The following is a 26352-nucleotide window of genomic DNA, read 5'->3' on the forward strand; positions in this document are numbered from 1 at the left end:
ACAGGATGAATAGCCTGTAGTAGGTGCAACATAGTATAGTGTGCATTATTTAGGCCTACTGTATTTTTACTTGTATATACACTGTTTTATACCTAATATACGTGTGAAAGTAGAACATTATTTATAAATAAAAATGTGTGCCACCCAAGAGCAGATCTTGGTTTCATATTACCACATAAGTTTGGAGATGTAAAGTATATGAAATTGCAAGTAGAAAATTGCTAGGCTCAGCCCAGGTCCTTGGAAGCTTCATTACCTTCACAGCAAATCTTTCTCCACTGCCGTCCCCAGCCTTCCCTGCATTTAACACCATTACTCTAGAGAGAATAGAAGACAGCTGAGGATGGGATTGGGCGACAAGTCAGGAGAATAGTTTGCTTTATTATTAATGTTATAGAGTTCAGGGAAAGGAGGATATGGCACTAATAGTTATTCAAGGAAAGGATAAAATGTATTGGAATTACAAAGATAATACATGTTTTTAAAAAAGAACCTTAAATTTTTATTAATAGTACTTTAAACAGTTGTAGTTTAATGTATATTCTTTACTCTTAGAAACTATGTATAAAAGTGAGAATATATAAATAGATGAACTAATCCTTATACTCTCTCTCAAAACAAAATGTTCAGCCCATCATATATATTCCAGGTGCTCTTAAATATGTATGTATAAAGTTGATATTACTATACAACACTTGTATAATCTGAATTGAATTAAGCATGTTAATAATTAACATAAAACATGAGAATTATGTCTAGAAATTACATATATCATCACACTTTATGTTCTCTTCCCATTTCCCTTGGGTGGGGGTGGCAGGAGAGAAACAGTGATCACCTGTTTCACTTGTTGGTCTTTAGGCAATTGCAGTAGAATCCCAGAGATGTTGCTGAGGAATCTGCTGTATTGCTAGGTTGATATTCCAGTCTGTTGCTGCTGTTGTCTTTTTTTTTTTTTAACCAGTTTCCTCTTATCTGCCTCTGGTTCTTCAGATTACATGTTAATTTCCCATTGTATTTCATAATTTACACTAGATTTTGTGTGTGTATTTGTATGTGTGTAAGATTAGCCCTGAGCTAACCCCTGTTGCCAATCCTCCTCTTTTCTGCTGAGGAAGACTGGCCCACGGCTAACATCTGTGCCCATCTTCCTCTACCTTATGTGGGATGCCTGCCACAATGTAGCTTGATGAGTGGTACGTAGGTCCATGCCCAGGATCCGAACCTGCAAACCCCGAGCCCCCAGAAGCAGAGTGCGGGAACTTAACCACTATGCCACTGGGCCGGCCCTACACTAGATTTTTAAAATTGAAACATATTTGCTAATCAATGTAGCGTTAATTTGTAGAAGTGTGTCATCTGCACCAGAGTTGAATGAGTCTGGCGCATAATAACCTTCCATTAATACTTGTTTAATGAAAGAATGAATGAATTGTTTATACAATATTGGGACTTCTAAGATAATTATCATAATTTAAGGAAAACAAATGTTGGACATTAACCTGTATTTTCTAACATTATTTCCATTTAGAAAATGTGATATTACCAATCTTTTGAAAAATTAAACACCATATTTTCTTTAAAGACTTTAAGTGATGTGCTGAATAGATATCTTAGTTTGGCTATTAAGACATAAATTATCAAGGCACTACAAATCTGGGAGAAGGAGAACATAATTTGAAAGGAAGAGATTATAGAAATGGTTATATGTGGTTCAGTACGAGAGTCTATGAATACAATGAGAATAGAATCTGTAACTGTGCCCGGTATTTTATGCTTCTCAAAAGACATTTTTTACATATATATTATATGGGTCTGCCTGCCTGTCTCCCATTCTCTATAATTTAAAATGTGTTATATTTATAGCTGTTATTCTTGGACACACAAGTAAATCAACTTGTATACTTGAAAGATATTTATTTCTGACATGTAAAATGGTTAAGATAAATTTATTCCTTTATCTAAACACTAACATTTATATGTTAGTTTATTGTTCAGTTGTAGATCTCATTTTTGAAAGTGTTTTTATATGTACAATGAAAATGCACCTTTTTATTTTGTATAAAGTATTTAAAAATCTTTTTAAAGTACTATAAGATGAAAGGAATTCAAAAATCAACATTATTGGTACAAGATTCATGTTAATGTTTACTCAAGTAAATAGCACAAAATACTACCTAATTAGTGTGGTTGGTAAATTTTTGGTACTTTAATTTTCTCTGTTATTGTAAACCATGCATAAAATGCTTGCCTATTGAGAAGTACAGAATTGTCAGAGCTTAAACAGCTGACATCTGCTTACTCTCTTAAAAAAAAAAAAAAAGAATAACAAGCATTTCAGCCTAATCTACCTCAAATGTGTTCATGTAAATGGAGGTCCATCTATTGACCTGTATTCTTTTCAGCTCAGGATTGGTCCACATGGTTTATGAAACCAGGAAGGCTGATTTGAAATGCAGATGTGGAGACGGTGAAGTACACCCTCCCCTTTTTTCTTTGCTGTATCTGTCAGGGTGAAAAATGGCTTGCACAAGGGTCAGTCACCCATACTCACTTAATTACTTTTCTTGGACCCACAGAACTGTCACAAGCTGTGGTGGATGCGGGAGCGGTTCCCCTTTTAGTACTCTGTATCCAGGAGCCAGAAATTGCTTTGAGAAGGATTGCTGCTTCGGCCCTCAGTGATATTTCAAAGCATTCTCCAGAGTTAGCGCAGACGGTGGTGGATGCAGGAGCTACTGCTCACTTAGCCCAGATGATCCTGAACCCTGATGCTAAATTGAAGGTATTTAAAAATAAAGTTAAAAAACAAACAACCAGTCTTCTGATAATCTAAGAAAATAGAAATGTGTATAGATTAATATGATACATTTTAAAATAATTAGTAAATTATCATTGAAAACAGATATGAATATATTATGTATTTGGTCTTTTAATATGTGAAAATTATGCTGTAAAGATTAGACAGTAAAGACATGACTGGGAAAAATATGTGCAATCTGAAAACTAGAAGTAGCATTAGTATTAACATTAATCATTAAAATAAGGAATCACATGATTGAATCTGAGGGGTTGGAAGGGACCTAAAGGTTTTCTAGCCCACCACTATTATATTTAGGTTTCTTATGAAAATTGCCATACTTATATTAGTCTTTTTTATAGCTTTCTAAAATCTGATTTTCAATTAATAGTCACCAATTATACTTTTTTATTCTAATAGTTATATTCTATAAGGTTTTTAAATTGTTATTGTTAACCAAGCAATGGAAAGTTCTTTGAAATGTTATCAGCATCATGCCAAAAATAAGATCTTAGTTCTGCTTGATTATTTTTGTACTATATATGTATTATACATTAACAATTTAAGTATTACATAATTAAGAAATAGTATTCATTCAGAGGTCATATTTTTTTTATCATGTGCAATAGACAGAGATTTAAATAGTCCATAGAGAACTAAGACATTTATTTTGGAAATTAGGGAATTCAAGAAATTGAGAATTTAGGTATAAGACTAGGATGTGAATGTCTTGAGATTCAGAATCTTAGGTTATGTTAGATATGTAATTGTTTTTTCCTTTTTATAAAGGAATTTGAATATGTATAAAGCTGTTTAAATTACATCTGAACTCTACAGTGGACTCCAGGTAGTAATGTTTTGTTTTATTTTGGTTTTTGCTTAACAGCGTCAGATCCTTTCAGCTCTCAGTCAGATTGCAAAACATTCTATAGATCTGGCAGAAATGGTGGTTGAAGCAGAGATTTTTCCACTTGTACTCACCTGTCTGAAGGACAAAGATGAATATGTGAAGAAAAATGCTTCTACTTTAATTAGAGAGATTGCAAAACACACACCTGAGGTAAAAAAAAAAAAAAGAAACGCTTCAAAATACAATAATATGTAGTTAGTTTTGTTTTTAAGTAAAACATCAGTGTGTTTACAGGGCCCAAGTGCTGTGGCACATGATCTGGCTAGGGTGAGGTTGTCATCTTCAGCACTATGGACGGTTTGGACTAGATAATTCTGTGTTGTGGGGTGCTCCTGCACACTGCGTGCTGGATGGATGTTTCGCAGCATCCCCTGGCCTCTGCCCGCTAGATGCCAGTAGTACCTCTTCCCCCATCGTGACAATCAAAAATGTCTCCATATATTGCCAAATGTTTCCCAGGGGACAAAAGTGCCCCCAGCTGAGAACCACTAGGTTACATCAATGGAGTTTGAGTCTGAAATCTCAGTTTTTAACCATTTTCTGCATTCCATTTCTGGATCATGGGGATCGTGGACCTTTGTCATCCTTGTCATTTTAGGTCAGCTGGGAATGGTGAGAGAGAGTACACCTCCAGGTTGGAGAGACCACCAGGCCCCCTGGCCTGGTGTAACCATCTAATAGCTGCTCTTACATGGTGGTTCCCACTCTGAGTTCTTAGAGGCCAAAGGAATAGAGAGGAAGCAAGCCTGGGTGGATTCAGAAGATGTATCTTTTTCTGTGTATATGTTGACTAGTCAATTTCATTTCACTAGACGTTCAAGTCCTCATTCTTTATTTCACCTAACATCTTTATTTGGTTGAGATTTTTCAAGATTGAAGTGCAGTCAGCTAGCAATCATTGCTAGCAAAGAGGGGATAATTAGGCTAGACTATTTCAAGAAAAGTCTGACATTGTCTTTCAGCATTCAGTGATTAATCTGCTTCATACTCATACACTGTAATTGGGGCTTTCAGGAGTTAGCTAGTTATGAACTAGCCCTAGGCTTAATGTCTAGGTGAGCAATTTTGACATCCATTATAACAGGGAGAAAAGTTGTGCCATCAATGCATGAAAAGTTGAACCACAGCATAGAGCTCCTCACAGTGAGTATATTTGTACATTTGAAATAGCAGGATTACTATACATGTACATTTTTTTAATGAATATAATAATTTCACTAAATGATATTTCAGATTTTACCCGATGTTTTTTAGGTCCTAAATAAAAATATTTGGCAATACTAAAGTAATATTTAAAGATCATCTTATGCTGTCTGGTCACGAGTAGCTAGCTCTCCTTCTTTTCTCTTAGCTGTCGCAGTTGATAGTTAACGCGGGAGGAGTTGCTGCCGTGATTGACTGCATTGGGTCCTGCAAGGGAAATATAAGGCTGCCTGGCATCATGATGCTTGGTTATGTAGCGGCTCATTCTGCAAACCTGGCGATGGCGGTGATCATTTCCAAGGTTTGTTCTTGCTTTATTTTCTTCTAGTTATTGCAGTGAGATATTCTAAGACAGAGCCACAGATTAATACTCTCCCACAGAGTATAAAATATAATTGACAAGGGTGAAAGAAATACCTGAAGAATTTTTCAGCTTTTTTTCAAGGCTTATTAGTAAATTTCCCAAACCATGCTTAAAGTAAGGTTTATTTTGTGCGAAGTTTAAGGTATTACTCAGTGTTTAACATCAACAAAATATCAACTACTTTGAGTATTACTATTATCTGTATTTAAATATTAAGCATATTTGTATCTTGAAGGATTGGCTGTGCATATTTACAAACATGTAAAGCATACTTTGATTAAAAACACCTATGATAAACGACATGCCCGATAGTTTGTTTTCATTATTCTCCGAGGTCTACACATTCTCCCCTTTCCTGTCATTTGGGTAGGAGAGGACAATGGTTAGGACATTCCTTTTTATCTACTTCCTTTCCTTCAGCTTTCAAGAACTAATTTCTCTTCTTAGATATTGGCAATTCAGAGCACACATCTCTGATAGATAGCAATCTTTCTGTTTCCTCGCTCTAGAGATTTTGCCTTATCTCAATTTATAGCTTGGTATTAACCCACCATATAGTGTAGCCTGGCACATAGTAGGTGCTCAAAAAATATTTGTTGAATGAATACATATTGATCTTTTGAAGAATGCTTCAAAGACTGTGTGCCTGCAGTATCCCTGGAGACCCTCTGGGGCGTGGGTTTCTTATCAGCATGGAAAACCTGCTGCTGTGTGTTAAACAGAAGTGTGGATTTTTTTTTATCCCTTGCTAATCCTCAGAATAAAAAGGAGCCTCAGATCTTTATTTTCTACCTGTTCCCTGATAGTTCTTTGCTTCTTTCTCTTTTTATCCTGTGCTCTTCCTTTTGTTGTTCTATTACCAAAGACTGTGACAGCCACTCGAGCAGTAGTGCTGCTTTCTGAAGGGTCACCGTAGACATGGTACCGGGATTTTTGATTCTCGGTTCTTTTGTGGATAGAAGGAAAGCTTACACAGAGGAGGAATGATGAAAGAAGCAGCAATTGCTTTTGCTTCCTGTATTTCTTCTCCAGACTAACCAGGAGGCGCTCCCCTCCTTTGGTCTAGGGTTGCTGCTGGCCTCTCCCACCTACTTTGTCTTTCAGTTGGTTGAAGATCAAGGGGCAGCAGCAGTTTGAGGCAAACCACACAGTGCTGTATCATTCTTTCCTTTTCCTACTGTATTAGTACTATAAGGACTAATAACAACACCTCACATTTAAATAACACTTTATAATCCTCAAAGCACATTCGTATTCCCTTTCTCATTTGCTATTCCTAACAACTGAGGCCAGTAAGTCAGAGTTTGGGGGATGGGGTGGAGGGGGCTGTCTTCTTTTCTTCCTGCTGCTTCCATCTTGATATGTCCCAGAAATATGGGCTTTCCGGAAAGTTGCTTCATTCTGAAGACAGGTTTGACCTTTTATATTGGCAGACTCACATTTTTAGTTGTAAGAAAGAAGCCAATGAAGAAATATGGCAGGTCTCTTCAGGAAATTGGTCTTAATAACCAAATTTAAAGGTGGAGGAAGAAAGTATATACGATTATTTGGCCTTTGCTTTGGTGGCATGACCATGTGATAATGGCTTTTGTGGTACTAAATTTAAGGGGATAATTATTATAGTCTGAAATTACTTAGAAAATTATGCCTATACAGAATCTGGAATTATAATTTGATTTGGTTATTTGGTTCTTCTTTGGGTATATAAACTGTGATGTATTTGAGGCCCTTTAGTTAATTCTGTTTTGATTATTTAGATAAAATTGAAGCCTAAAGTGCAAAATGTAAGCCCGTGCTATCTGTGTAGCAAAAGTAATCATTTCTACTTTGACATTTCATCATATTAAAATGGGCAAAACTGTCATTTAAAAGTTGACCAAAATTAATGGAAATTTATTTACTATTTCAGGAAAGGTCTTTGTGAATATATTTCATCTAAAAGCTACTTAAATAGGAGTCTTGCTCATATTATTCATTTGATTTTAGATCTGTAGCAGTTATTTTGTTCTCAGGTCTATTATACTTGGTGAAAAGGCAATTTTTATTAAAGATTCTAAATTAACATTTTTAACAAAGAAAAATAAAAGGTTTTAAAATCCTAAGCATTGTTAATTTGTCACAGTGGAATCTGGTTTTGCATATATACTAGTCTGTGGCATCTGTTGTTTGGTTAAATGCCTTTCTGTTTGGGGAGTAAACGCTAGCAGAGATATTCTTAGTTTAGTTGGATTGTTACAGATAATTAAGGTAAATTAGTTCTAGTCATTTTATTGACTTGAAAAATGACAGCCCCTGTGATGTGCTCATTTATTGAACTGTTTAGGGAAAAAAGGATCAAGGCCAAAATGATTCCTTCTAATGTTTGAGAGACATGGAAGACTCTTTAATCCTGCTCTAGATTCATAACACTTGCTCTTTTGATCCACCCTGCAGGGTGTGCCCCAGTTGTCAGTCTGCCTGTCGGAAGAACCAGAAGATCACATTAAGGCCGCTGCGGCTTGGGCCTTGGGACAGATTGGGAAACACACTCCGGAGCATGCACGGGCTGTCGCGGTCACAAATACTTTGCCGGTGCTGCTTTCTCTGTACATGTCAACAGAAAGTTCTGAGGATCTGCAAGTAAAAGTGAGTGCTTAATTCCTAACTGTTCTTTGAAGATGTTAGATTTGATTCATTCTTAAAGTTACGTAATTTAAAGTGTTTTAATTTTCATTATGGACAATATTGCTTTTATGAATTAAGAAATACAGATTTATCAGAAGAATGAGGCAAGTCTTCCTTGAAAATAGGTTACCCTTGTCTCTAAAAATGAGTGATATATTTTAAAGAAAGTTTTCTACAGGTGCAAAGTTGTTTGTAAAATGAATGAATACTTGTTGCATTCTACATTTCTGTTGACTTTTCTTATGGAATAAGAATTGAAGGATTTTGGAGGATTTAGGATTCAGGATTTTGGAGTTGGAATTGGCTGGAGAGAACTTTAGTCAATTTTACATTATAAAATTGAGTCCAAAAGAATTTAAGGTACTTTCCACAGGTAATATCACTGGTCAGAGTGTATTCCTAAAGTCATAATTGATCTTTTAATTATATGTCTTATATTTGTTCCTTAAAAATGTCCATAAGATTCACTAAATTAAACATTTTTAAATCGTGTATTTTTTTTAAAAAAAGCAAGCTTTCTGAAAAAAATATTACTAGCTACTAAAATGATTCACAAAACATGATTGTGAATCAACATAGGATGGGTTGTTTAACAATTTTAGGATTTCAAAGAAAGAAAAAAATGTTTCCCAGCATACTTCCTATTAGGAAAACCCAGAACTTTTTGAAAGCAGCTTTCAGAATTGACTTGGATTGAGGGAAGTGCACAGAAAAGACAATAATTCAAAATAAAATTAGCAACAGTAAGTTAAATTACATTTAAATTTTAATTAAAAGAATCAACTAACAAATAGGAAAACACATTTGCTGAAACTACTTTTAGATGGAATGAGGCAGAAAGTTTACTTGAACTGTATAGTTGAGGGACTCTGGAAGTTATATAGTATAGTGAATCATTTATTTGATTTATAAATTTTATAAAAGTGAATTTATAAACTTGTTTATTTGGTTAGGTTTACATGTTATTTCTCTACAAATTCATTGAGGGAAGTTGATTTTTAAGATGAACATTTTTTCAATTTTTATAAGACTTTCTAGATCAAAGCAATGATTTAATAGATTTAGGGCTTCCCTTATAGTTCTCTGATGCTGAATGCATTCCTTGGCAATACTCGGTAGAGAGAGTAAGATTGACAGTGTGCTAAGGTCTTTTCCCGTTTAACAGTTCTGTGATTCTTTGACTTCCTGGTGAGAAACCACAACTCTGTTTCCAGTTTTGAGTTGTTCACGTACAGCTGATTTACATATATGTATATAATTTTAACCTATAGATATGTAGTTCTCGTTTAGCCTCATATTTCTTTATCCCATTATCATTTTTTCTTCCTCCTCTTCCCTTCCCCGCCCCCCCCACCCCACTTCTTTCCTCCTCACTCCTCCTCACTCCTTATCTTCGCCAGCCTCACCTCTAGTGATCCCATGACTGTGGCCTCCTCTGCAGGGGCTCTGCAGGCATAAGCTGGGCCAAGGCTATAATAGTAATTATGTTCAACTTCTAGATTATCAACAGATAAATTATTAATATTTTTAAAATAGTCTCTATCACTTTCAGATTCCTGCATTTAACAACTTTTATTTTCCTTTAAGTTTTGGAAATAAAGGAATATATGAGCTAAAGCATGAATAATTAATATTGGAGTCAATAATAATTATAGCTGAGAAACCCTTGCATATAGTCTCTTAGGTAGTACTACATACTTTTTATATGCTACCAAGTTTATATAACTTGGTTTTTAATGAATTATCATGATGTTTATTGTATAAATATCATGAGCAAAATAAGTTTGAAAACTTCACTTTTTGAAGTAAGATAATTTTTATTGTGTTTTAGTTTAACAAAAGTGGTTTTAATAAAACATTTAGGTTTGCTGATAGAAGTTAAGGTTTCTTCTGCCTATATTTGATGCAACATTTACTTTCAGGAAATATACTGTGTATTAAATTAAAGAGTGGGATCTTTATCAATCATTATCCTGTCAGCAATCTTTCCAAGGCTCTAAGTCCATCCAAATATTTTCTTATTGTAGGGACTGGATTATTATTTTTTTTTTCCCCTAAGGTCTCTTGGATTCTATCAGTTGTTGTTTTAAAGGCTTTAGAATGAAAGTCCAAGTCTGTTTGATTTGACACTATCTCAGTAGAGAAAAATGTATCCAAGAGCTTCAGGAATTGTCTACTGGTATTTCTCATTTGTTACTCTGTGGCAGCTTTCAAATTATAAGGCCATGTTGAAGTTCGTTTTGTCCCAAAGGCATGTCCGCTCCTGTAAGCATTCTCTAATTGGTTCTGATCCAGGAGAACCAATGAGCCGCCCCTTGGAATTTTCTCACATGTTTTCACAGAGACTTACTGTCTGCCTGCACCTATGTTATTTCAAATAAATACCTTATTAAAAACTGAAAAAATATATCTTTTCTCTAATAAGCTTACCTACATATATTTTGAAAATATTCAGGCAATTAATTGCATTTTCATTTGTTTTGATTTAGAGGCATCATATTGAAATGTTCCGTCTTAGTTTTGGCATTTGAATAAGTTCATTCTAGTACCTTAGTTAGAAAACTATTTCTCAGATAATTATTTGATTTAATTATTGTGTTCTTGTTGTCATGGTTGTTCCCCTTCATTTTTTAGCAGCTTTATTGAAATATAATTCATATACCATATAATTTACCCATTTAAAGTGTATCATTCAGCGGTTTTTAGTATATTCACAGAATTGTGCAACCATCACCACAATCTAACTTGAGAATGTTTTTATTCCCCCATTAGCAGTCACTCCATATCCTCCCTGTCTAGCCCCAGGCAACCACTAATTTCCTTTCTGTCTTTGTGGATTTGCCTCTTCTGGACATTTCATTTAAATAGGATCATACAATACATGTGCCTTTTTGGGCCTGCCTTCTTTCACTTAGCATAAGTTTCAAGGCTCATCCATGTTATAGCATGTATCAATATTTTGTTCCTTTTTATTGCCAAATAAAATTCCATGTGTTGATATACCATGTTTTGTTTATCCATTCACCAGTTGATGGACATTTGGGTTGTTTCTACTCTTTGACTCTTAGGAATAATACTGCTATGAACATTATCGTACAAGTTTTTGTGTGGATATATGTTTTCATTTCTCTAGGGTATATACCTAGGCGAGGAATTGCTAGGTCATGTGATAACTCTGTTTAACACTTTGAGGAACTGCTAAACTGTTTTCCAGTGTGAGCACCATTTTATATTCTCACCAGCAATATATGAGGGTTCCAGTTTTTCCACATCCTTGCCAACACTTGTTATTATCTTTGTTTTTTATTATAGACATCCTAGTGGGTGTGAATTGATATCTCATTGTGGTTTTGGTTTGTATTTCTCTGATGGCTAATGATGTTGAAAATCCTTTAATGTGCTTATTGGCCATTCAGATATCTTCTTTGGAGAAATATCTAATCAGACTCTTTGCCCATTTTAAAATTAGGATATTTATCTTTTTATTATTGAGTTGTAAGGGTTCTTTATATATTCTGGATACAAGTACTTATCAGACATATGATTTACAAGTATTTTCTCTCAATCCATGGGTTGTCTTATTACTTTCTTGATGGTACTGTTTGCAGCAAAAAATTCTTAAATTTTAATGAAATTCAATTTATATATTTTTTCTTTTACTTGTGCTTTTGGAGCCATATCTAAGAAGAATGCCTAACCCAAAGTCATGAAGGTTTATTCCCATGTTCCCCCTTCATTTTAATAACTACAGTCATGTACTGCATAATGATGTTTCTGTCAATGATGGACTGCGTATACAATGGCAGTCCCATAAGATTATAATGGAGCTGAAAAATTCCTATCGCCTAGTAATGTCATAGCCATCATAATGTCATAGTACAAAGCATTACTGACGTGTTTGTGGTGATGCTGGTGCAAACAAACCTACTGTGGTGCCAGTTGTATAAAAGTATAGCACATACAATTATGTATAGTACATACTAGAGAGGAATGGTGCATTATGTACTTACAAGAAAATCTATGATGAAAAAAAGAAACAAACCAGGCAAACCACCATGGACATATTTCTGAAAAGAGTTACATCTCCTCAAGAAGAGCCTCACACAGGTCCTTCAAGAGATATTCCAGAAGGAGGTGTCGTTATCATAGGAGATGACAACTCCATGCATGTTATTGCCCCTGAAGACCTTCCAGTGGGACAAGATGCAGAGGTGGAAGACAGTGATACTGATGATCCTGACCTGTGTAGGCCGAGGCTACTGTGTGGGCTGGCATCTTAGTTCTTAAGAAAAAAATTTAAAAAGTAAAAAAATAAAAAATAGAAAATTTTAAAAATAGTAAAAAGTTTATAGAATAAGGATATAAAGAAAAAGTATTTTTGTAGAGCTGTACAATGTGTTTGTGTTTTAAGTTGTGTTATTACAAAAGAGTCAAAAAATTTTTAAAAATTTAAAAGTTTATGAAATAAAAAAATTATAGTAAGCTAAGGTTAATTTATTATTGAAGAAAGATAAAAAAGATAAAGATACACTATAAATTTAGTGTAGCCTAAGTGTACAGTGTTTATAGTCTACAGTAGTGTACAGTGATGCCCCCGGCCTTCACATTCACTCACCACCCACACACTCACTCACCCAGAGCAACTTCCAGTCCTGCAAGCTCCATTCATGGTAAGTGCCCTATATAAGTGTACCATTTTTTATCTTTTATACTGTATTTTTACTGTACCTTTTCTATTTAGATACATAAATACTTACCATTGTGTTACAACTGCCTATAGAATTCAGTAGAGTAACATGCTGTACAGGTTTGTAGCCTAGGAGCAATAGGCTATACTATATCACCATCTAGGTTTGTATAAGTATACTCTATGATGTTTGCACGATGATGAAATCAGAATGTATCCCCGTCGATAAGCCACGCATGACTGTATAACTCTTTGGGCCAGAATGCTTTCAGAACAAAATTAACTTTTGAGTAACAAACACTTTTCATTTTAACCAGTTTTCATTAAAGGTCATCCATTAAGGAAAGCAACAATGAATAATTTTTGTTATTTCTTTCATTTTCTGTGAAAAACAATTGGAGCGGTTTCAACTGTTTGTATAGTATTGACAATTTTATTTTGTTCATTATAGTATTATTCTTATGTGTGTTGTTAGGAGGTAGAAAATAGTGTTGCTAGTCACTTACTGTGGTTTTTACAGCAACAGTTTTGATCAGTGTGGACAGAGTTAGTTTTTAGAAATGATAGAAAAATGAATGAATGTAAAACTATAGATGCTATGCTAATTCATAGGAAAATTAGGCTCAAACTCAAGTTGCCCTAAATAAATAACAATAGTGTATGACCCTTTCTCTGACATCATCGTATATCTTGTATGTCTAAGGATAAACACTAGCTACTAAATGCAGTGACAATTAGCAAAATTAATAATCTGTTATTCATTAGTTCAAAGTAAGATATTACTTGATTTACTGAATTAAGTAAATAAAAGTTTGTTGACTCCATATAATTTCTGTACAATTCACAGTATGAAGTTGTAAGAACTATTTTATTTTGGTCACAGCCATAAACAAACAAATATAAGGCACATTTTCTAAAGGCTAACAAATCTTAAACCCAACATATAACATGATCTTGTATGTAGAAAATCCTAAGGAATACACATGTACACAAATACTAGAACTGGTAAGAGTTCAACAAAGTCACAGGATGTAACATCAATATATAAAAATCAGTTGTATTCCATATGCTAGTAATGAACAATTCAAATGTGAAATTAAGAAAATAGTGTCATTCACAATAGCATCAAAAAGAATAAAATACTTAGGAATAAATTTAACAAAAGAAGTATAAGACTTGTACACTAAAAACTACAAAATATTGCTGAAAAAAATTAAAGAAAATCTGAATAAATGGAGAGACATTCCATGTTCATGGATTGGAAGATTCAATATTGTCAAGATGCCAATACTCTCTAAATTTATCTATAGATTCAACACAATCTCTATCAAGATCCTAGCTGGCTTCCCCCACCCACCCCCCCACCCCCGCCAAATCAAGAAGCTGATCCTAAAATTCACATGGCTATGCCAAGGACCCAGACTAGCCAAAACAATCTTGAAAAAGAAGGACTTACAATGCCTAATTTCTATAAAGCAAGAGTAATCAAGATAGTGTGGTATTTGCTTAACAGAAAGACATGCAATATATATCAATGTAATTGAGCATCTGAAATAGACCCTTTTATGGTCAACTGATTTTTCACAAAGGTGCCAAGGCAATTTAATGTGAAAAGGATAGTCTTTTCAGCAAATGGTACTGGGACAATTATTATATCCTCATACAAAAATATTAATTTGGATGCTTATCTCATACCATACACAAGAAATAACTCAAAATGGCTCATAGATCTAAATATAAGAGTTAAGACTATAAAACTCTTAGAGAAAACCTAGGAGTAAATGTTTGTAACCTTGGATTAGGCATCAATTTCATAGATATGACACCTAAAGCACAAGTGATAAAAGAAAACATTGATAAATTGGGTTTTATCAAAATTAAAAACTTTTATGCTTCAAAAAACGCATTAAAAAAGTGGAAAGACAAGCCATAGACTTGGAAAAAATATTTGCAAATCACACATTTGGGAAAGGACTTGTATTCAAAAGATATAAAGAGCTGTTACAATTCAAAAATAAGACAAAGAACCCAATTCAACATTGGACTAAAGATTTGAACAGATATTTCACCAAAGAAGATATACAAATGGCCAATCAGCACATGAAAAGATGTTCAACATTATTAGTCACTAGGGAAATGCAAATTAAAGCCATAATGAGATATTACTTCACACCTACCAGAATGGCTATAATTACTAAGATGGACAATAACAAATGCTGACCATCACGTCGAGAATCTTGAACCTTTTTACATTATTATTGGGAATGTAAAATGTTGCAGTTATGTTGAAACACAGTTTGGCAGTTTCTCAAAATGTTAAACATAACTTTACCATGATCACCCAACGATTCCATTCCTAAGTATCTTCCTAAGAGAGATGAAAACACTTGTCTTCGCAAAGACTTATATATGAATCTTCAGAGCAGCATTATTCATAGTAGCCAAAAGTGGAAACAACCCAAATGTTCATTGACTGGTGAATGGATAAATAAAATGTGGCAAATCTGTGTAATGGAATACTATTTGATAATAAAAGGAACAAAGTACTGATACATGCTATAACATGGATGAACCTCAAATACATTATACTTAGTGAGAGAGGCCAGACTCAAAAGTTCACATATTGTATGATTCTATTTATATGAAATCTCCAGAAAAGTCAAGTTTATAGAGAAAGAAAGTAGATTAGTAGTTGCCTGGGGCTGGTGGGGGTGAGTGGGGAGAGGGAATAGGGAGTGACTACAAATGGGGATGAAGTTTCTTTTGGGGATGATAAAAATGTTCTAAAATTAGTTTGTGGTGATGGGTGCACAACTCTGTAAATCGACTAAAAATCCATTGAATTGTGCACTTAAAATGAGTGAATTTATGGTATGTAAATTGTATCTCAATAAAGTTGTTAAAAAAATCTTAAGTCCAGAAATTGACAAGTAAACAAAATCTTTATTAACTAATATTCTAATATTTTTTTCATGCTGGATGATACAGCTGATTATCAATCATGACATACATTCCTATCTAGAAGTATACAGTAGCTGTAAACAGAGTATATTTTTTGACGAAGGATAGTCAAGTTCAGTGAATTTCTAGTGTCATTAGACTCCTTTCTAGAGTTCCTGATTAATAACTTGACAGTACATTGCCAACTTGGAACTTTTAGAATCAGAATAAGGCTGTCTGCTTGGTACAGTGAATGTGATCTCTGCTATACTGTTAGGAGACCCTGTCACCAACAGCAGTTAAGTTAAATTTGTTGGCCTGCTAAGGTCACCATGAGCCTAAGATGGGTCACAAAGGTATAACTAGGTATATTGGGAATCGAGAGTTTAATTCCAACTTGTTATACTACTTGTGGGAAAAAAGTTGAGCTGCATTTCTTACGTTCCTGAAATGCAGCTCAATTTTATAAAACTGTTTGAGGACAAATGTGTCAAGAGATAAGAGGTTATACAAAACTGCTTAGCCTGGGTCTCTGGGAAACCATAAATTCAAGAGATCCTTTACAGATAGCACAAATGTGATGAAAGTTTTTGCAGAATCCATTTACCAATTGTAAAATTCATGATGTGAAAAATCAGAATGCTCCTTGTAATTTGAAAGGCATTGCTAAACGTTCAGTAGCAAGATCCCAGAAGACCAGGTCGGCTCAGGCCTCAGAGAGAGAATAGGTGATCAGAGGAAAGGCCATAGGATGCACTGAAGCACAAAACCACGTACAAGCAGGTGTGGATTTCTAGTGGAAAACAGCTGTAGACAAACCCGACTTTGAAGGCTTCCAAAGTAAAGGGGGCAGGCTTTAATACAGAGAAACAGAGTCACAACCAGCCATGGCCTTAGGGCTGGCTGCAGTGATGTGCTACAGTCACCTCCGCGCCCTTCTTCAGCCACTTGTGGCAGGGGCAGCACCAGGCGGTGCCACTGAAATACAGAGTGCTGGGGAGAGTGGGAAAGGTCCACGCAGGTACTTATTCTTTTGCTTGTGGGTGACACACTCCCTGTTGTTGAGGGGAGCTTTTCCCTCGAGTAGATCCTCTCTGCTTTGCTTCCATCTGAGAATGGGGCAATTTCTCTCCATGAGCTAGCAGCAATCTGCAAATGCCCACTGACTGATGCACACAGGAGAATATTTCTGGCCACATACCTACAGGCCATGAAACCTTTTGGAGAACACAGAATGCCTTATAATGACTTTATACAATAAACTAGGTATTTTCTCATATATGTTGATTGGAAGGAATAGGACATATTAGTTATCTCACAGTTCCATATGTAAAAATTTTTACACTAATAAAATATAATACATATTAATTTACAGCCTATAGTTTTATGCTTTATAATTTTAATTTCCTCATAGGTATGTTAAGAGCTCAATAATACACTGTACATTTTAAAATTTAACATAAAGACAATAGGCAGGGTTTTCTACAATAAAAAACAATGAAAGACAGAAGGAGTTTTCTGACAACTAATTTAAAATTTGAAAGAACTCCAGGTTAGACCAGGAAATTGACTTCATTTTCAAATTCCAGGAACATATGACATGAATTTTTGTCAAGCTTTCATTGATGACTTATTTTGGTATGCATTTTGTTTTCTATTTCAATAGAGTAAAAAAGCCATAAAAAGTATCCTACAAAAATGCACCTATTTACCAGCCCTTGAGCCATTTCTGTATGATGCTCCTCCCAATATTTTGAAGCATGTGATTGGACAGTTCAGTAAGGTAAGAAATGCTCTCAGCCTGGAAGTGGGGGAAGAAAATTAAAATGAGTTGTTAACTTCTTTTCTCTGTTGGGCCAATGTTTTCTTCTGTAAGATGAGGGCAAGGTTTTACTACTTAACTCTCACTGATTGTATTGACAGGGAAGGTAACATAGGTTAATAAAATTAACATAGGTTAATAAAATTCACATATAAATAATTCACACTTCTTTCTTCCTCCCATTTTCCTCACAGCCTCTGTACAGCCCTTTTTAGTGTTCTTGGGGAGTAAATAGTATGTCAACACATAAAAACCTCATAATACAGATAATTTATATTAATAAGTAATTTTTAGTAATTTTCCCAGTGTCTGTTAGTCTCACTCATCTGGGAACACTGCAAAGATCTTATAAAGAAAAGGAAAAAGGGGGCCGGCCCGGTGGCGCAAGCGGTTAAGTGCGCGCGCTCCGCTGCGGCGGCCCGGGGTTCGCTGGTTCGGATCCCGGGCGCGCACCGACGCACTGCTTGGTAAGCCATGCTGTGGCGGCGTCCCATATAAAGTGGAGGAAGATAGGCACCGACGTTAGCCCAGGGCCGTCTTCCTCAGCGAAAAAAAGAGGAGGATTGGCGGATGTTAGCTCAGGGCTGATCTCCTCACAAAAAAAAAAGAAAAGGAAAAAGGTCTCTGAGCCACTGAAATATTTTTACAAAGTTCATGCACTTTACTGGAGATGCTTTCAGACAGTCATTTGGAGTTTATTGACTTATGAACAGTTCTAACAAATGTAGCTGTCATATTTCTTAGATTGTTGCAGATTAAAAGTAGTAAGGTGGAAGGTCCAGCTGCTAGAAGTGGGCATCTAGGCAGCAGGACTGACTATTGATACAAAGGCTGAGAGAGAACGGCTGCACGCCCACAGCCACTGATGGCTGTGGTGACCCGAACAATCAAGAACCGGTTATACTGTGCTCAGGAGATTTGATGTAAGAAGATAGAGTCTCTGGAAGCAGTATCCCATAGTGGCTCTGAGCTCAGGCTCTAGATTAGGGTGCCTGGATGTACATTTACCAGCTGTAATATCTTTAGCAAAGTCTTGACCTCTCTAATCCTTAGTATGATTACCCATAAAATGGGGATAATAGGAGTAGTACCTATTCATAGGGTCATTGTAAAGATTAAATGAGATGTTCTATGTAAAGAGCTTAGTTCAATCTTGGGCACATATTAAGCACTCAAAAACAAAATAAAAACTACACACACAGACACAAAACCAAAAAGTTGTTTTTAAGAGAGAAACCATGAGGCTAAGGATGATTTGAAAAAATTAAGAATGAATTAGGAGGCCAAATTCATTTGAATAGTCAGTTATAATGCCATTTAAAGGAGGTTCTACTGTTTGTATACTATATTTCTACAAATAATGAAAACTATATACTGCTATAACTTTTAAACTAGGCCCTACAGTTGAATAGGTCTAGTTTTAGGTACTCATCTGAAAGATACTAACAGACTTCAGTTCTCTGAACTCTTTCCATGATCTCCAACAGCTTGGCTGACCCTCAAGCACCATAGCCCCTGGATAGTAGAAGGTTTTGCATTGCTGAAGCCACCTCAGGATACAATTCTGTGTATCAGGCACCTATGATCTGTCTTCCTCCTTCTAAGAAAATAATTAAACTTTTTTTTTTCTCGGTGTTAGGTAAGAAACTGACCAGCTACTTTGATCAGCTAAGAGGGAGGGGGAGTAAGGAGCTGAGTGGATAATCTATAGACAGAGTCATCAGCTCTTGAAAATGAGTAGTTGACATTATTTCTGAAAGTTTCATTTTGTAGTTTAATCTTTTAGACTACTGAGTGAGATATTCTAGTTTTATTGAACTTGCTATGAAAATGAACACTAAACCTGAATTCAGAGTTCAAAATAAGTCACAAAAGTAAATAAAAATAAGTCAGTGGGATTTGTGGAAGTTAGATAGCCAAGAAAAAATAAAGACAGTACCTCGTATCATATACTTGTAGATGTTCCTTCAGGAATATTTGCTTCAGGCGGAATTTTGTGTTTTCTTAATCTAAGGATACCAGAGCATGAGAAAGAGAGGGGAAAGCAAGATGGAGGGTAAAAAGATATTTCTTTAATGTAGCTGGGGACAGAGATAGGAGATCATGAAAACTCCCCAGGTCAAACAAAATATTTAAAACCAATATATCATTCATTTTTTTAGAAACACATACTAGTGTCATCTTTTATTGTCCAGTTGATGTGTATTAACACTCTATTAGCCAGATCCTTTTGTAGTTTTAAGTATTTATTAAATGCCTACCTGTACTCTGTTAAGCATTGGGGGATGGACAAAAAAGAATAAGACAAACTTCTTTTTTTTTTTTTTTTTTTCTGTGAGGAGATCAGCCCTGTGCTAACATCTGCCAATCCTCCTCTTTTTTTGCTGAGGAACACTGGCCCCGGGCCAACATCTGTGCCCATCTTCCTCCACTTTATATGGGACACCGCCACAGCATGGCCTGCCAAGCAGTGCGTTGGTGCGCGCCCGGGATCCAAACCAGCGAACCCCGGGCCGCCGCAGCGGAGCGCGCGCACCCAACTGCTTGCACCACTGGGCCGGCCCCAAGACAAAATTCTTCTTCAAGGAACTTTATAATCTAGCTGGGGAAACTAGACAAAACAATTAGAAAATACTTCAATGTGCTAGACTTCATAATAAACTTTTTTTTTTTAAGAAGGAGTAAGTGAATGCAGTCTGAGGTATTCAGAGATTGCTTCAATGGAGGAAGTACAAAGTGAAACTAGCTGGTTCTCTGAAGACAGACTAAGAATGGAGGGAGAAAGAAAGGGTGTTTCTGTCAGAGGGAATAGTAGCAATGGCCAAGGAAGAGAGAGCAGGAAGTCCCACACGAGAACCCGCCCCTCTCCAGGAGCTTCCTTGCCTGGTCAGTTGTCATTGTCTTGCATAATTAATTTCTCCATCTCCACTGGCTCCTTCCTCTCAACACACAAACATCCACTGTCAAATCTAGGGCCTTTTTTCAGTTCTCATTTGTTGCTTCTTAAAATCTTCTCTTGGATTTGTTGATTCCTTACTTTCCTGATTTTTCTTCTGTCTCTTTAACATCTCCTCAATTTCCTTTCTCTGCCTACTCCTTAGTTATGTTCGTTCATTTGTTAAACATTTATTGAGCATCTATTTTGGCACCAGGCACTAGAAAAATGAATGAATAAATGAATGGTTAGTTTCTGCCTTCAATGACATTTATGTGTGATGGACATATAAACTGATAATTAAAATATTATGTGGCAAGTGCACCAATAGGGGTTTAACGAATGGTATGAGAGAAGAAAAGTACCTAACTCATCCTGGAATAAGAGAGTAGGGTGTCCCAGAGAAAGTTTCTTAAAGGAGGTGACACCTGAGTTCAACCTTAAAAGATGAGCAAGAGTTAGCCAAGCAAATGGGGGAAGATGTGTGGGGGGTGGAAGGGCATTGTAGGAAGAAGACACAGCATGGGCAAAGGCAAGAAATGGCCCAGCACGTGGACTTCCACTGCCTTTGCTCCTGTTCATTGCCTTTGTTCCATCTCAACAACATAAAAAGTTAATACGTTTCTAAAAAGACTGCATTTTACTTCCAATCATCAGCAAATTTAGGCTCATTATATTACAGGTATATTGGACATAAATTCTCTTTTACATTTCCTCAGATATATTATTGCTTTTCGGTAGTAATAATCCAACGGAAAAGAAAAGCTGACATTTTTATGTGCTTCCCTTTTCAAGGTGCTGCCACATGACAGCAAAGCTCGACGACTTTTTGTAACAAGTGGTGGACTTAAAAAGCTTCAAGAGATAAAAGCAGAACCTGGATCTCTCCTTCAAGAATACATCAACATTATTAACAACTGTTACCCAGAGGAAATAGTAAGGTGGGAAAAATGGACCTTGAGAAGTTCAAAATTATAATGTAGTTTTTCTATTTTCAAGTCTAGATTTTTATATACACTGTGTCAAAATGTGGACTTATACTAGATAAGACAAGTGTATACCTTTACTTCTCTCTTGATCTCTTTTTCCCTCAAATCAAATAATGTTCTGATTGACACACACATTTCCAAATCAAACTGGAATGTCATTTGAGACATTTCTGTGCTAATTTTAACACATGCTTTACTAAAGAGTATACAAACATAGAGTTCAAATTAAATTAACAATCTTTAATGTGAGCCTGAATTAAAAAGGGCCTATAGATCTGATTTTCATAGTTCCCTGCATGTTATTTTTCTGCCTTAAGCTCACATTTATATTAATGGGAGTATTACAAATAGAAAAGAAATATTGAGTGGCAAAAAAGAAACTTACTATTTATATTCAAAAAAAGTTAAAGCTGTTTATGACATGCAGGTGCCTCATAGTAATATAGCAGGTAATATAAACAGTAATATAGCACCTCTATTTTCAAGGTTAAATTTTTTAATGAGGTTGATTTGCAGAGTATTAAACCTAAGCGTCAGTCCTTGTAAGCCTAAAGGAGAACTACACCACTAAACCCAAAATAAATAAAAGCAAAGTTACCAAGAAAAGATACAATGATCTAAACAACTGAATCTTGAAAAATGCCCACTAAACATGCAGAATTAAAGGCCATATTTATCTATATTTTTCTAATCCTACACTCATTTCTTATTTTCTATAATTAATATTAGAGAATATGGATTTCAATGTTTAAAACTTATGTTATAACTTATATAAACTATTCTTCCTATTTAATATCAGTGGTTTTTAATACATATGCTAACACTGACTTTAAAAGCACAAAAATAATTTTCTGTAAGATTAAAATTTTTTCTATTCACGTATATTCTGCCACTAAATTCTTTCCAGAGGTACGAGTTTATGCACTTTTGGGATATTTATGAAAACTTCTTGACCAAAAGAGTTCCAATAAGTTAGCTTTGAAAATATTAATATATATAAAATATATCAAAGGAGTAGTATATCATAATATGTATATCTACTATACATACTATACAAATATAATAATATACCAAAGAGTTTATATAACATATAAAATATATGTGAAACCACTAAATGAAGGAAATATGAAAATCTTTTATCAAGAAGAGAAAATAAAGTTAATTTTTATGCATGAACTATATGTCTCTTCAGGAAGAATGCAATTTTATGTAAGTTTAAAATAACTTTCAGTGCAATTTTCTATGATAAACAAAATTATAGAAAAATGAAAAAGGGCAAACTAAAGTGCCCCAAGATGGAATGACCTCTTAGAATTAACCAATGATAAAGCACTTTCTGGAATAGAAGTCTTCTTTCTACTCCTTTCTAGGATTATTTTACAGAGTACCAGGGGAAATCAAAACCTCTGTCATGTTAGAATTTAATCTGGTATTTTGTTAAAATACCATTGTAAATTTTTAACTTCTCACATCCTGTGATCTGGGATTTCATTTAAAAAATTGGCTAATTATCATGAAGAATTTTGGTTAGTTGTCTTTTTCAAGTTTCTGATATTTTTCTAAAGCATTAGGTTCTATAAGATGCATTTTCTAGAAATCTTTGAAATATTCTTTCCATGAAAATAGACAATCTCAAAATGGTTTTACTTTTGCAGTCATATAATTCTCAAGAGTCACTTAGTGACTGTTTTAGAACTAATTATTTTTTTTTAAATAATTTTATTTATTTATTTATTTTCACCCCAAAGCCTCAGTAGATAGTTGTACGTATGTCATAGTCGCACATCCTTCTAGTTGCTGTATGTGGGATGCAGCCTCAGCATGGCCGGAGAAGCAGTGTGTCGGTGCGTGCCCGGGATCTGAACCCGCACCGCCAGCAGCGGAGCGAGCGCACTTAACCACTAAGCCATGGGGCCGGCCCTAGAACTAATTATTCTTTATCAGACAGATTATCAAAGGATACTTTCTCTCAGCTGTTATTAGCCTAGACATTTATTTCATATTGCCTTCCAATTTTAGTAATCTTTAAACATTTCTAATAAAGGTAGTTGGTATGATGAGAGGGAAGGGGTCCAGGACTAGATGTTAGAAGACCTAAGTACTAGTCCTGGCCCACTCCACGTCTAGAAGGTATTTTTGGAACTCTGGTCTTCTGGATCTCTGCCCAAACCGAGGAGGGGAAGTTGCTTTTAGGAAACATCTGATTTGAGGAGGGAGGTATGCATAGCCTTCCATCTGGCATGTTTCTAGTATGGTAACAATATAGTAACCCAAATTCTACATGAGTCTAGGATAAGGTTAATTCACTAACATTTTTAAAGTCCATACAGAGGGTTAGCAGAGGGTAAGTTGGGATAGCAGTGGTTAATAGCCAGAGGAAGGGAATTTCTGGTTCTTTGGAGCTTCATTTTGGTTCTTTCATGAGAAGTATGGCTAAAAGCTTGGGCTTAGGTATCAAACAGACCTAAGTTCTTATCTCAGTCCCAACTACTTACTAACTGTGTGACTTTGGAGATAGTACTTAACCTTCTTAGCCACAGTTTCCTCATCTGTAAAATGTGGACAAAGATAATCACCTACTTCATAGAGTTGCTATCAGGATTAAATGAGATAATACTTAGCCAGAGGGCTTACACATGGGAAGAATTCAATTCAGTAAACACCTGGTATTGTCCTCTTTAGGCACCCCTTCTCATTCTTCTTTCTGTCCAGCTTAAATAACATCATCAGGTGGATCAGATTTAACATTATAATAATACTGGAGAAACTAGGTAGCAGCACTTACCCTTTTTCACTGTTTGTTTTGATGATAAATGCATATCAAGTAAATATTTGTTTCATTTTTTGCAAATTAAAAAGACAAAGATTTTTTTTGGTTAGATTTTAATTGCTTTTAGTTGCTCATGTAGAGGTTCCAAACTTTTTCCTGATGGGAAGCTACTTTTGAATTCCTCAGTATCACACAGACTCGAGCTGGAATGGGGTTTCTGACAGTTAACGGACAACTTGATGTATTTATTTGTGGGTCTATACTGAGATACATACGTGGTCTGTATGCATTTATGAGAAGTTAGGCAGTGCTAAATGTACGCTCTGCTGTTGGGGGTGAGGGGTATAAGTACTGAGCACATTTCCTTCTCCGTGGGGAATCCTGTGACATCTCTGAGGTCCCTGGGGAGAGACGTATGGCAATGGCAATTACCTTGGCAATTAGGTAAAGCCTCAAGAATTATTGGTAGATCCTAACTGATTTATTGGGGACTTTTATTTTAAAGCAATACTATCCAATAGAAATATAATGTGAGCCACATATGTCATTTAAAATTTTCTAGTAGCCACATTTAAAAAAGTAAAATTAAACAGGGTAAATAAATTTTAATAATATATTTTTGTTAGCCCAATATATCCATGTATTGTAATTTCAACTTAAAAATTATTCATGAGCTATTTTACATTTTTCATATTAAGTTTTTGAAATCTGGTGGGTATTTTATCACTTCCAGCACATCTCAATTCAGATGCTAAATTTCATCAGAAATACTCGATCTGCATTTAGATTATATAAAGTTTACAGTTGAAAATGTAGATTCACAAGTTGGTCCAAACACACTTAAAATTTTTCCAATAACTGAATTGAGTATCAGTTTTAAAGTTTTTATTAAAATTAAACACAAAAAATTCAGTCCCTCAGTCATACTACCCGTATTTCTAGTGCTCAATAGCCCATGTCACTAGTGGCTACCATATTAAACAGCATAATTTTTAAAGTTTTGGTTTTTCTAAATCTACTTCTTACCATTTATACAAAAAGTACCTATCTTGTGTCTGACACATTTATAAGTCCTAGGAAGGTGAGGCCTGCTTTAAAATTTGTGACTAACTCAGACAGAGAAAGAAACAGTTGTGAACTCCTCAGTGTAGGAGTACTTTGAAGAGATCCACTGTTGAAGAACAATTTTTTCAAGGGTAGGAGGCCTTTAGAGGAGCAGCATTCTTTAAGGTAGCTTTTCATGTGTGTATGTCGGTATCTCTTTAACTATGACTGCCTGTAGGCACATTACTGAGAAACTACAGCTCTGTTTCGTCCACCTTAACTTGACAAATTGTGGAAGAAATTAGTGTAATATAAATTAGGAGTTTTTAAGTCAAGCACCTGAGGACAGATAAAGATAACTAACAAAGGACAAAGCAAGTCTCGAACATTAGGTTTTATCTGGAGAACACACCTTAGGAGGCTTAATTATTTTCAGTGTTTTGGAAAATTTTAAATTACATTTACTTAGATTTTTTTCTCCATTAATTATATTCTAGAATGTCTGCCAAATTTTATTTGACATACTCTTATATGCATGTAAATTCTTTCCATGGTATATGAAGCATCTACAATGCATTAATCAATATATTTAATACTTTTATATTACATCTCTTATAAAATGTTCAATTTATAAATACATAGTACTATAAATGCCCAAGAACCAATGAAAATGATTAATTTCCTAGGTTTGTATGATGGAATATTTGTAAACCATTTATTAAATAGTTCTTTAATGTGAATTATACTCCCAGAAATTTTTGTTTTTATGGGTGACCAGATCTGATTAAAACCTACATTGAGAATAATTCCTAAGGCAATCAGAGTGCAGAATTGATTAGTAGTGATAGACTGTGTTTTCTAACTTATGAAAAAAAACTATTAGCTATGATCATCAAAGCAACATCAGTCACTTGACATAATAAAAACGAAGTCTCTGTAATAAAATACAATCAATGGATTCAAGTATCTTGCTTTGAAAATACCCCTACTCTGCCATTGCATTGATATCCCTTAAATGTTTGCTATTTATCTAGCACAGTCTTGTGAGCTGGTGTTCTCTTTCTCGATAGTCTAACCTTATGCACAAAGCATTACTGGAGCATCATTATTCACGGTATATTTGAGGTTTCACTCATAGAGTTATTTCAGATAAATATCTTATGTTGAATCTTTTGTGCCTACCGTGCTGAATCTTTTCACAAGTATCTAATAGAAAATTTTCTT

At 35.0% G+C, this 26352-nt stretch overlaps 1 protein-coding gene across 2 annotated transcripts in view; it reads left to right on the forward strand.

The window, feature by feature from the left end:
• The window catches only part of SPAG6 (sperm associated antigen 6), a 62652-nt gene that overhangs the window by 34487 nt on the left and 1813 nt on the right, over positions 1 to 26352 (forward strand). The window contains exons 5-10 of one of the 2 annotated variants that reach the window (XM_058532562.1): positions 2580 to 2785; positions 3687 to 3860; positions 5062 to 5214; positions 7711 to 7902; positions 17235 to 17351; positions 21121 to 21266. In XM_058532562.1, coding sequence (XP_058388545.1) covers positions 2580 to 2785; positions 3687 to 3860; positions 5062 to 5214; positions 7711 to 7902; positions 17235 to 17351; positions 21121 to 21266 — 988 coding nt within the window. The remainder of the gene's footprint in view (positions 1 to 2579; positions 2786 to 3686; positions 3861 to 5061; positions 5215 to 7710; positions 7903 to 17234; positions 17352 to 21120; positions 21267 to 26352) is intronic. The other variant, XM_058532563.1, reaches the window with a different exon arrangement.

The sequence above is a fragment of the Diceros bicornis genome, chromosome 36, assembly GCF_020826845.1.
Source record: "Diceros bicornis minor isolate mBicDic1 chromosome 36, mDicBic1.mat.cur, whole genome shotgun sequence".
NCBI lineage: Eukaryota > Metazoa > Chordata > Mammalia > Perissodactyla > Rhinocerotidae > Diceros > Diceros bicornis.